The following is a 12,904-nucleotide window of genomic DNA, read 5'->3' as shown; positions in this document are numbered from 1 at the left end:
ACCGAATAACGAAACCAACAAACGTAAAAAATTCAGAGTATGTGGCAAAAAATAGCTGATAATGACACATCAGTTATGATGTAAACAATTTTTTTGCTTAGGTTGGATCTATCACTCAACACTGTAAAAGTAAATACAGAGAAAAACTATAAGTTCAAGTACAGAGGAAATAGAATTTGATGTTCACTTGTTTGATTAGTTTTCATGCTCGTCAAAATTATTTCTTAAATAGGGCTTAATGGTGCACTGATTCACGACTTAAATAGTTATATATTTTGATAAACTCACATCATGTCCTTTGACAGAGTGATATGATCTGTCCCTTATTCTTTCAATTACGGCTGTCCCGTTCGTTGGGTTTTCACCGTCAGCAAAAACTTCTGTCAGTGCTCTTGCGTATATCATAACAGCATCATAAAGATGCGCTGCTTCGATTGGTACCTGTGAATTAAAAATACTGACTACATTGGTTTAATTTCAACAAAGGGATGTAGATCTAAAGCACACTGCCCTTTAAAGAAAGTGAAGCACCCAGGAAGACATGATCGGATGTCAGTCTAACTTCGTGCACGTACACACTATTGGCTTGTATGTGAATGATTAGAGTTGCAATTCTCTGTGACAGGTAGAACGGCGACCAGAGTGCATTGGTTTTGTTATGAAGTCTGGTAGGGTATATAAAGGACGTCAATAGTATCAGATGTCGAGTGATTACTGTGTAAGACACAGAGATGCCGGGTACTGCTATGAGACAGCGTTATCAGCATCTGACAGAGTTTGAAAGCGGCCTTATTGTGGGTCTCCATATGGTGGGCTGGTCGAATCGTCCAATCTCCAGATTTGTGGGGCATTCAAATGCGACAGTAGCCCTATGTTGGACTGCACATGTGAAAGTGAAAACAGGCATACTCGTCTACAAGGTTCCTGTCGACCACACTTGGTCACCACACGGGGGGTTCGCCATATTGTGAACCAAGCAAATCGTAACCCCTTCACTGTTGCGCTTGCCGTCCGAGAACAAGTAATGGACTCACTCCAACACTCTGTGTCATCGGAGAATGGCAGCAGGCAGACGAGGGAATCACAGTTCCACGTGTAGGCTGCATTTAACAGCACAATACAAACAGCTGCGTTTGGAGGTGCCGTTACTGAGAAGCGCAGACTGCTGGTGAATGTCGCTGATTGTGTTCATCGATGATCCGCGATTCTGTCCTAGATGAACATCGCTAGCTAGTATGGAGGCGATCTGGGGAGAGGTCCCTTTGTTCCAGTGTTTTGGAGAGGCACAGCGATGGTACACCTGGCGTCATGGTGGGGGAAGCCATCTAGTATAACATTAGGTCACGGCCGATAGTGAGTGAGGGAACTATTTTGGCACAGCGGTACATCACGGACATCCTGGGCCCTCATGTGTTCCTGTTCATGCGACGGCATCGTGGTGCCATCTTTCATCAGGACAATGCTTGTCCACACATGGCATTTGTCTTTATGAACTGTTGGTGTGATGTTGAGGTTCTCTCATGATCAGCAAATTCCCCACGCCTTTCCCCGATAGATACGTGGACTAACTTGGACAGTGCAAGTATTCAGGATATGAAGCACCATTTAGAATCATTAGGGTCCAGCTTACGCCAGGAGAGGGTACAATGGCTTTATGACGCCCTTCCCAATCGAATCAGTGTATACATCCAGACCAGAGAGGCTGCAATGTCATAATGATCAGTGGGCACATACTACGAATTTTGCTATAAATCTGACTCAGTACTTTAATCACTGAAATTGCAACATGTACCTCTCAACCGGTGAAGTATCATTTCGTTTCCTTCTCACCATCCGGGTGCTTCACTTTTTTTTGCTAGACAGTGTACCTGTACAGGGCACACAGTCGGTTATATGTGCCACTGTGTTGAAAAAATGCATTTACTGACAAGGATTACTAGGCTTCTAGCAAGTCTGTTAGAAAAAGAAGGGAGAGAGGCTGGAAGAAGGGAAGATCAGGGTTTAACATCCTGTCGACGACAAGGTCCTTAGAGATGGAGCGTATACTGGGATGGAACGAGGATAGGAAAGGAAATGGGCTGCGCCGTTTTCAAATGACTCATCATGGCTTTCCCTTATGAGATGTAAAGTAACCACTGAAAAATCTAAATCTCGATAACCATACTGGGTCAGTCTATTCGGTTCAGCACGACTTGCAACCTGTCTACGTAGCTGCTTCCAGACACATTCGTGTTTCATCAACCATATGGCGACAAGTTATAAGTATCCAGAAAAAAACCACGTAAGTGTTACGTTTAGCAACATAGTGATCTCGTGAGCCTTTGTGGGAAAAGTGGAAGACAGCTGGCAGTCAATCAGTATGACCTAGGCATTCACTGGTTTCCCAGAGACAAAACATTAATATACAAGTATTCTAAGGAGAGAATTGACGGACAATAAGATAATATCTGTGTTTTCTATTCTTCTAATTAATTTACTTTGAATTATCTATTGATGAGTTAAGAAAGTATATTAAGAACTAATAATTAGCAAGAATCTACCAATCTTTGTAATAAGCACAACACCATGAATACTAGAGCCAGAAAAGTGTACTGTAACATTATTGAAGTGAGATGATGCATTTTTCACATTATTGTAAAACACATTTGTAGTTCACTGCAGTGAATGAAAACGATGTGCAGCTATCAGTAACATTCTTGCGCAAGTTTTGACGCGTCATGGTGTTAAATATTTCAACGTTTCGAATGTACTGTTTGCTGCAGTCATCAGGATGATTGTGTATACCAGCCAGGAGAATTTTCCTGAAACCGACCCCGGTCATGCAAAGCTACACATGTACAGGACGCTCTGTGTACGTAACGTCACGGCTTCACCGTTATTTTCTGTGTGGCTACAACTTCGTTTCTTCTTCAGCAGTAACTATTTGCCACTCAGATTACTTAATGCCTTCGCATTGGCTTTTTCGGAAACTCTGTGGCAAGCGATGTCCTAAATATCACTTAATTCGTTACTTGTTGGTTGAGTAACCGATATTGATATATTTGCACTATTATGCTTTGAATTTCGTTCCTAACAATTGCCGCGCAATGTGTTCACAACTTAGACGTATCTTTAGAGAATCTGTTGCATCCAAATCTTTTATTTTCTTATGCCTAAAATTAGGTTTTCCAAATTAATAACCATTTTCTTCACGTATTCGCTATTTGTCGTTGTATCATGCTATCAGTTCTTGTTGGTTTCTTACATGGTTATTAAACTATTTTTGAAATGTCCTATTGTTGGAATATTCGATGCATATGATCCGCATGAGAGAACGATCACTCACACTTTCTGGTGGTAAGAATCTTTCAACTCGTCTATGTCACTGATTTACATGAAATCTATTCTCTGATAAATTAATAATTTTGAGGTCTAGGAGATACGCTACTGTTGCTGTTGGTGCATTTTTGTTTCTGCATTTGTAAATGATTTTCAAAGTACTCACCGATATACTTCTGAACACCGAGTGGTGGTATGGTACACAGAAGGGTGGCTTTGTTGAGAAGTTTCTGATCTGTTCACAAACCTCCCTGAAACACAAATTAATGAACGAAAGTCAATAATATTCATTACAAGACTGTATTAACAGATTTAATGGGCAATACTATAAACTGTTCATATAACGTGACGCAGCTGTACCCACAAGAAGCAATGAAAATGTTATTTGTGTGTCTGACAGTAGGGAGCCGATTTAAATATTAGTTCATACACTAAATATCTTTTTTGCTGTAACATCGGGAAGAGGCATTTAGTTTACTAGTTTATAAATGAATATTAATATAATTACCGCAGAAAATGCTACACCGACAATTTATAAGTAGATTTAAACTACCATATAATAGTAAAGAAGCTTACATGTGACTGAGGCATTAGAATTTGCAGCGTTTCTCAGGATTCAATACTGCAACCACTTCTTTAAATGATGGCGTTACCACAGAAGGTAGTAAAGAGCTCCAAAGTTTTGTTATTTTTCATAACAGAAGAGTAATTACTAAAGACTCAGAATAGTAAATGATCATAAAAAAGTGCCTTGTACAAAATCAGTAACTGATTCACTGCTGTTAGGCTAATTAATTGCAGTAAAACCAAAATTATTCTGATTTCACACGTTCTGTTAGCGGCGACATTCTATCCTTCAAAATGGTGGCACAGTACTCCTAGGATTGAGGACATAAGGGAAACTCTCGTTGAAAGCATATATAATCATGACCTTCAGAACCTGAAAGCATTTATCACACAATTGTGTATCTTCAGAACTTGTGAGAACAGCTTTAAGAGTGGTGGGACTGGTTGCAATGATCTTATAGAGAAACAAAAATGAAATTAAATACACCTGCAAGAATACTAACATAACATTTGCAAAATTGGTACAATTTGTTATGATTTTCAACATTAAGCTGTTCATTGTTTGGAACACAATAGATAGTAAGGGCATTCAACCAGTAGCAAGCGACACCTGATTTATAGTCACAACATTGGAAGGTCTTACAGACCACTGAAGTACTGTAATACGCAATATGGAATTATGCTTAGACACGCGCTGTGTATTTTACACAATAGCAAGTGCCGTAAAACTGTATATGTCGCCCAGCCAATGTAATTATCATCCTTAATTTGTTTCTAAAAATCATCTCTTGTATTTTGCAACTAGGCTTCATTGCGATACGTGTAAGAAGTAGCATCGTCGCTTCAGTAGGCGCTGTTTGTTCCATTGAACTGTTGATAACGAATCTGCTCCCTATGGTTATAGCCGTTAGAGTACATGACGAGTGTTAACTGCAGGCCTCCACTGAGGAGCGCCGCCCCAAGCCACAAGCACTCTCTGGCACCAACACCCAGGTAACTTGGACGTGCCTTTTTCTGACTGCTTTGAGCACTTAGGTCCTGGATTGTCAAACATACATTTCTAAAACGGCTGTCCTGTGCGTGGCCAAATATAACCCATACAAGGAATAAATATTTCTTACCGTATCTAAAAGACTTAATCTCCTCTTTGAACTGTTCCTATTGATGCCCTCACATTGTGTTGGATACACCAAAGATTTATTTAAATAAAATTATTATATATTCATTGTGATTTGAGAAAATTTTATTTACAACGGTAATTTCTGATTGTTACGCATACCATCATAAATTCGGTTTTCCGTAAGGAATGACGAGATGTTTCATTAAATGATCATCTATATTTGGTACCTCCTCAATTCCCCCTCAATTTTGGTTATTTAAAATGAACGTTAATCAGTTATTGTTGTTCAGCTAATTTCTCACGCGTGGAAAGTAGTGATATGATACCTGTTGGTCCCTTTTTTAGTGTTTCATACCACAGTCAGGTGGACAGAGTGAGACATTATTAACTTTTTTTTAGTCAAATCTAAGTGAATTGGAAAAGAGGGGCAGAGGAAACACCAATTGGGAATGTCTTGAGACAGGATTACAACGTCTCGCTTTAGTCTGATAGCCAAAGCAAACATCCTAAATCCTTGCTATCCTTGCTGACCATGCACACTGTGTACCTACAAAACGTGTTTGGTAATTGCTAGGAATAATTTATGAGTAACGTGGGCGACAGAAGACGCATCACGAGATCTTAGCACAAACAATTGACGACGTATGAGAGGATGTGTGCAACTGGTGCAACATGCTGACTATTCTAACCCGGTCACATAGATGTATGTGAGCCAGAACAAATTTGAAGCTGAAGGGACACGTACGCACAAAAGCGTACAGGCCGACCTCGTCTGTTGACTGACAGAGACCGCCGACAGTTGAAGAGGGTCGTAATGTGTAAGAGGCAGACATCTACCCAGACCATCACACAGGAATTCCAAATTGCATCAGGGTCCACTGCAAGTACTTGACAGTTAGACGGGAGGTGAGAAAACTTGGATTTCATGGTCGAGCGGCTGCTCATAAGCCACACATCACGCCAGTAAATGCCAAACGACGCCTCGCTTGGTGTAAGGAGCGTAAACATAGGATGACTGAACAGTGGAAAAACATTGAGTGGATTGACGAATCACGATCACAATGTGGTGATCCGATGGCAGGTGTGGGTATGGTGAATGCCCGGTGAACGTCATCTTCCAGCTTGTGTAATACCAACAGCAAAATTCGGAGGCGGTGGTGTTATGGTGTGGTCGTGTTTTTCATGGAGGAGGCTTGCACACACTGTTGTTTTGCGTGGCTCTATCACAGCACAGGCCTACATTGATATTTTAAGCACCTTCTTGCTTCCCATTGTTGAAGAGCAATTCGGGGATGGCGATTGCATCTTTCAACACGACTGAGCACCTGTTCATAATGCACGGTCTGTGGCAGAGTGGTTACACGACAATAACACTGAACTGGCCTACACAGAATTCTGACCTGAATCCTATAGAACACCTTTGGGATGTTTTGGAATGCCGACTACGTGCCAGGCCTCACTGACCGACGTCAATTCCTCTCCTCAGCGCTGTCATTCTCCAAGAAACCTTCCAGCACCTGGTTGAACGTATGCCTGCGAGAGTGGAAGCTGTCATCAAGGCTAAGGGTGGGCCAACACCATATTGAATTCCAGCGTTACCGATGGAGGGCGCCACGAACTTGTAAATCATTTCCAGCCATATGTCCGGATACTTTTGATCACATAGTGTATACTCGTCTTCAGGTTTCCAGTAGACCATATATGGCCGACAATACGTGGGTCGTCCCAGACACCAGTCGCATAGGGCCGCTGAGGTCCTTCACAGTGTTGAGTATGGGCCTCCAGAAACTACCGATTCCACATTTGCGTGACTGTAGTTGGATCCCAACCAACGTGAGCAGCTACACCGCGCAATGATAAACTGCAATCTCGACTAGTCATGGTCCTGCCGATATAGATTTCCGACGCATTTTAGTAGATGTTTCTCTTTCTTACGCGAGGCATAATGCAGTCTCAGAAATAACCAAAATGAGATTTCTGAATGAGATATCCGTTGTGTAATTTTTCCTCGCGGACATTATATATATGGCATTACTCGTACCTACTTTCTGTGGTTGCGCGGAAATGATAATCATTTGCATATCCCAACTTGTAATGCCAGTTCGACGTTCGTCGCATAGTGATAGTGTTACAATTTTAATGGCCAGTAGCGTAATTTCTCGCGCAATCCACCGGTTCTTCAGCAGTCTCCTGCAATACCACCTTTCAATGGCCCCTACCTGTTTCATTTCTGTCTCCCTCATTATCCACGTTTCTCATCTAAAACGAGCAATGCTACAACCTATCTTTACACGAAGTGTATTCACTGATGACCCAAAACCATACGACCACCTGATTAATAGGGTGTTAGTCCACCAGCAGTAGTGAGGCAGTTGATACTGGAAGAAAGGATGAAGAAAAATCGAGACACGTTCGTAGGTTTTGTCGACCTGGAAAAAGCGTTAGACAATGTAAAACAGCGCAAAATGTTCGAAATTTTTAGAAAAATAGAGGTTAGCTATAGGGAATGAGGGGTAATATACAATCTGTACAAGAACCAGGAGGGAAAAATAAGAGTGGAAGACCAAGAACTAAGTGCCCAGATTAAAAAGGGTGTAAGACAGGGATGTATTCTTTCGTCCCTACTGTGCAATCTTTACACCGAAGAAGCAATGACGGAAAGGTTCAAGAGTGGTATTAAATTCAAGGTGAAGGGATACCAATGTTAAGAATCAGTGATGACATTACTGTTCTTAGTGAAAGTGGAGAAGAATTACGGGATGTATTGAATGGAATGAATAGTTTAATAAGTACAGAACATGGATTGAGAGTAAATCGAAGAAAAACGAAAGTACTGAGAAGTAGCAGAAATGAGAACAGCGTCAAACTTAACATAAGAATTGGGGATCACGCAGTTGTCGAAGTTAAGGAATTCTGCTACCTAGGTAGCACAATAACCCTTATGGACGGAGCAAGGAGCACATAAAAAACAGACCAGCACTAACAGAAAGGGCATCCGTGGCCTAGAGAAGTCTACAAGTGTGAAACAGAGACCTTAATTTTAGGAAGAAATTTTTGAGAATGTACGTTTGGGGTACAGTGAAAAATGGACTATGGGAAAACCGGAACAAAAGAGCATCGAAGCATTTGAGATGTGGTGCTACAGATGGATGTGGAAAGTTAGGTGGACTCATAAGGTTAGGAATGAGAAGATTCTCGGCAGAATCGTCGAGGAAAGGAAGATATGGAAGACATTGACAAGAAAATAAACAGTACGATAGGATATGTGTTAAAAACATCACAGAATAATTTCCATGTTACTAGAGGAAGCTGTAGAGGGTAAAAACTGTAGAGGAAGATAGAAATTGGAATATATCCAGCAGATAATTGAGGATGTAGGTTGCAAGTGCTACTCTGAGATGAAAAGATTGGCGCAGGAGAGGAATTCATGGCGGTACGCATCAAACCAGTCAGAAGACTGATGGAAAGGTTCATCTTTTTTGGAAAGCAATGCATTAGCCGTGGCTAGACCTTCATATGTCTCCGGAGGCATGTAACACCAGATATCTATGGAGAGGTCATGAGGTGATAACATTCCGGCAAAATATGGGCTGGTGGCTTGTTGGTGCGGAGCTGGCTCCTGACAGCATCCCAGACGTATTCAAGTGGGCTCCGACCTGGCGAATCTGGTGACTAAGACATCAACGTGAGTTCGCTGTCATCCTCCTCAAACCACTGTAGTATGTGATTCGGGTCTTGTGACAGACATTTCTTCTGCTGAAAGGTGCCGCCAACATCGGGAAGGTATCAAGGATGAACTGATGAATGTGGCCCGCAATAGTGTTCACAGCTGTAATGGTGCCTTTGATTCCTATCGTAGGTCCTACGAAAGCCCAGGTGAATGTTCCCCACAGTGTAAGACTGCTCTTGTCGGCCTGTACCCGCGCCGTGATGTATGTTTCTAGCAGCCGTTTGCCTGTATGGTGGCATATACGGACACGATCATCGACTGGTGTAAACGTGTTTCTTTCGACCAGATGGCACATTTGCACCGGTTCACGGTCCAGCCACGATTGTCCCGTGCACACATCACTTTTAATTGACGTATCTGGGTCAACATGAGAGCTCGTTGAGGGTCACCTGTTGCGAAGCCGTAAGTTCAACAATGTGTACTGAACCGGTCTCTGAAACACTTGTACGATGTTCTCTGTCGTCGTACCTGCCACAAATAACCATCTATCCTGCTTTACAGAGCGGGCAAGCCTCTGAGTTCCACGTTAGGTGATGGGACATGGATGTCAACAACTTGCCGCCTAACCGTGGTTTCATCGTCCTTCAACCACTTTACTAAGATGTTCACGACAGCAGGACGCGGACGGCCGGCCAGCTTCGCTTATACAAGATGTTCGTTCCCAGGTGCCGGGCTCCAACTATCTGCCCTGTGTCAAAGTCGTTTATATCAGTGGATTTCCCCATTTGTGGACAATGTCGTCGTTAGAGTGATTCCCCATTCGTCTCTGCTGTACTACTGTACTGTCCTTCGCGAGTCACGTGCCCGCAATGCCAGCAGGCGGCATTCAGTTTCGCGGTGGGCAGTACATGTTGGCGGGTGCTTTGTACCATTGGTACCTATTCCCCTCCCAAAACGAATTCCGGAGAAACGTTTGTATGAGCTCTAATCTCTTGTATTTTGCCCTTAGTTACTTATGCGAGAAGAAAGTTGGAGGCAGTAGCTTCGCTTACCAGTCTGTCGCAATTATTTGTCTTATGAAGTTCCTCAATACCATTTTATAAAAGAGCATATTTCATTAACCTAAGATCACAGAGAATTTCACCAGCGCTCTCGTACTTATCTAACCGGCAGGTAAAAAATCCAGCAGCACGCCTCTGAGTTGCTTCGCCGCCTTCTTTTAATTCGACATCGTGCGGACCTCATATTCTATGTGGTACTCAAGAATTGGTCGCAAAATAATTCTATTCGCGATCTCTTTTACAGATGCATTACACTTTTCAGAAGTCTTCGAATAGACTGTGGTTCGCTGATGGCTTTCTCTACAACTGATCTTACGTTCTCGTCCCATTTCATGTCGTTTCGCAATGGTACGCCTACATGTTTACTAGACTTGGCCGTGTCATACAACGAACCATTAATGTTATATCTGAACACTAGCTATGCCCGGCCATGCGTTCCTGTGGCTCCATCTGGTTAAACGGAAAATTGCTAAATGCACTTGGAAACTGGATATACGTCCTAATCTCCTTCCCCCCCCCCCCCTTCCCGCCTTCCTTTCTCTGTCCATCTCCTCCTTACCATCTCTTTGTTGTCCCGATTAGCCATAAATACAACTTTTCTATGTGCTCAAGTTCCCTGTTATATTTTTATATATTACAAATATACACCGATCAACCAGAACATTATGGCCACCTTTGGCATGGATAACAGCGGCGATGCGTCGCAGCATGGAAGTAATGAGGCCTTTGTAGGTGGCTGGAGGGAGTTGGCACCACATCTGCATACACAAGTCACCTAATTCCCATTAATTTCGGGGAGGAAATCGATGAATTCTGACGCCACGTTCAATCATGTCGCAGATGTGTTCGATCGGGTTCAGATCTTGGGAGCTGGGGCGCCAGCACACCAACTAGAACTCGCAGTTATGCTCCTCGAACAACTCCATCATTGTGACATGACGCATTATCTTGCTGAAAAATGCCACTTCTGTCGTGTAACATGATCGTCGCGAAGGGGTGTAGTGGTCTACAACAGTGTACGATACTCCTTGGCTGTCGTGGTGCCCATCACGAGCTCCTCGCGACCCATGGATGCCCACGTGAATGTCCGCAGAGCATAACGGAGGCGCCGCCAATTTCTTTCCATCCTGCAGTGCAAGTGTCAAGAACTGTTCCCCTGGAAGACGACGGATTCCCGCCCTCCCATCGACCCGATGAAGAAGATTTCGGGATTCAGCAGACCATGCAACGCTTTGCCACTGCGCCAACGTCCAGCGCCGATAGTCACGTGCCCGTATCAGTCGTAGTTACCGATGTCGTGGTGTTAATATTGGCAGATGCGTGGGTTGTCGGCTGCTTAGGCCCATCGTTAGCATTGGTGGTGCATTGTGTGTTCAGACACACTTGTACTCTGCTCAGCATTAAATTCTGGTGCTAGTTCCGCTACCGTTTTCCCTCTGTCCTGTTTCACCAGTCTGTCCAGCCTACGACGTCCGACGTCTGTAATGAGGGATGGCCGTCTAATCCCACGACATATGGACGTAGTTTCACTTTGCTTTCACCACTTGTTGAAGACACTCACCACAGCACTCCTCGAACGCCCAACAAGTCGTGCAGCGTCCAAAACGCTCGTGCCGAGCCTCCGGGCTATCACCATATGCCCTCGGTCAAGCTCAGATAGATCGCACGCCTTCCCCTTCTGCATACGGACAGCACGCTCACTGATACTAAATGCACCGTACGTGAATAACAGTCATTCCTCGACAGGTGACACTCCTATCAAAAAGTGGTTCAAATGGCTCGGAGCACTATGCGACTTAACTTCTGAGGTCATCAGTCGCCTAGAACTTAGAACTAATTAAACATAACTAACCTAAGGACATCACACACATCCATGCCCGAGGCAGGATTCGAACCTGCGACCGTAGCGGTCGCTCGGCTCCAGACTGTAGCGCCTAGTACCTCACGGACACTCCGGCCGGCGACACTCCTATCGCCTGGACGGGTTTATACAGACAGTAAGTAGGTGGTCATAATGTTCTGACTGATCAGTGTACTGCCTACATGTGTCCAAACATTTATACAGTAACGTATAACATTTTAAGTAAATATCTCTAGCACGTTTCGAAAATTTTGCTAACAATATTTCCCCTGTATATACAGCCTTAGTCCCTCTGAATGTTCGTTACAATATCACGTAAAATTTGAGATTTTTGCTAACTTTTCCCTGTTACGTATTACACACTTATTTATGTATTACATATACTGAAATTATGGGAATGCCAAAACACGCGCGTTCACGAATGCAACGTTGTGTCCAAATTTCAGCTCAATCGGACGACTACTTTTCGAGTTTTGCGAGCAGGCTGTTTTTTATGTATAAAAATTGTTTCCTCTATCCTCGCATATTAACTATAATTTAACTACAATCTGTCCATATTTAAAGCAAGTTGCCATTCATGGCACCAGACAGAAATGATGTTTAAGTCATCCTGAGGTCCCTTGCGGTTACTCAACGATACTCACTCAACTCTCATACACAACAGTATCATCAGTAAACAGTACGACGTCCGAAAGATCGTTTATGTGCACGTGGAGTAGAAGGGGTCCTACCAACCTTCCATGAAGAGTTTTTTCATTACCTTTGTCTCCAAAAAACACTCGCCCTCCAGGACGACATACTGTGAACTATTTGTCAAAACATCTTAGAACTAGTCACACATCTTGAAACATATTCTGTACGCTCGGCCCTTTCTTTTCTGATTATAGTGCGGTATAGTATTGAGTTCTTTTTGGAAATATAGGAACAGGAACTTTGTCAGTTGGTCTACATCCACGATTAGCTGTAAGAAGAGCGACGACCTGTGTTTCAAACGAGCGATTGTCTCTACCTCTATCTTTGTGGACAGGAATTTTTCTCTCTCTAGGTAACTTAGTATATTCAACTTGGAATAGGCTCAAGAATCCTGCGGCGGACCGACGTTAAAGGCATATGTCTATTATGTGACATATTCTTTCTTTTAACGCTTTTATGTACGACAGCAAGTATATAACGTATTAAAGAACGAAGATACTGGTCATTTTACAAAAGGGTCACACATGAAATACTTATAACTTACCAAATAAAATTTAAAAACAAATGTTTCAGTCGTACTAATCAAACTACTCTTTTTCTAAATCTGTGAAAAC

At 42.9% G+C, this 12,904-nt stretch overlaps 1 protein-coding gene across 1 annotated transcript in view; it reads right to left on the bottom strand.

Annotated features, from left to right (window-relative positions):
• LOC126158651 (guanylate cyclase 32E-like) overlaps nucleotides 1-12,904 on the bottom strand; it is a 660,283-nt gene that overhangs the window by 394,895 nt on the left and 252,484 nt on the right. Inside the window, exons 6-7 of the mRNA XM_049916459.1 lie at nucleotides 3,485-3,569; nucleotides 289-441 (exon numbers count right to left, since the gene is read on the bottom strand). Coding sequence (XP_049772416.1) covers nucleotides 289-441; nucleotides 3,485-3,569 — 238 coding nt within the window. The remainder of the gene's footprint in view (nucleotides 1-288; nucleotides 442-3,484; nucleotides 3,570-12,904) is intronic.

This window comes from Schistocerca cancellata, chromosome 2, assembly GCF_023864275.1.
Source record: "Schistocerca cancellata isolate TAMUIC-IGC-003103 chromosome 2, iqSchCanc2.1, whole genome shotgun sequence".
In the NCBI taxonomy this organism is placed as follows: Eukaryota; Metazoa; Arthropoda; class Insecta; order Orthoptera; family Acrididae; genus Schistocerca; species Schistocerca cancellata.
This window is presented reverse-complemented; position numbering and strand designations above follow the sequence as displayed.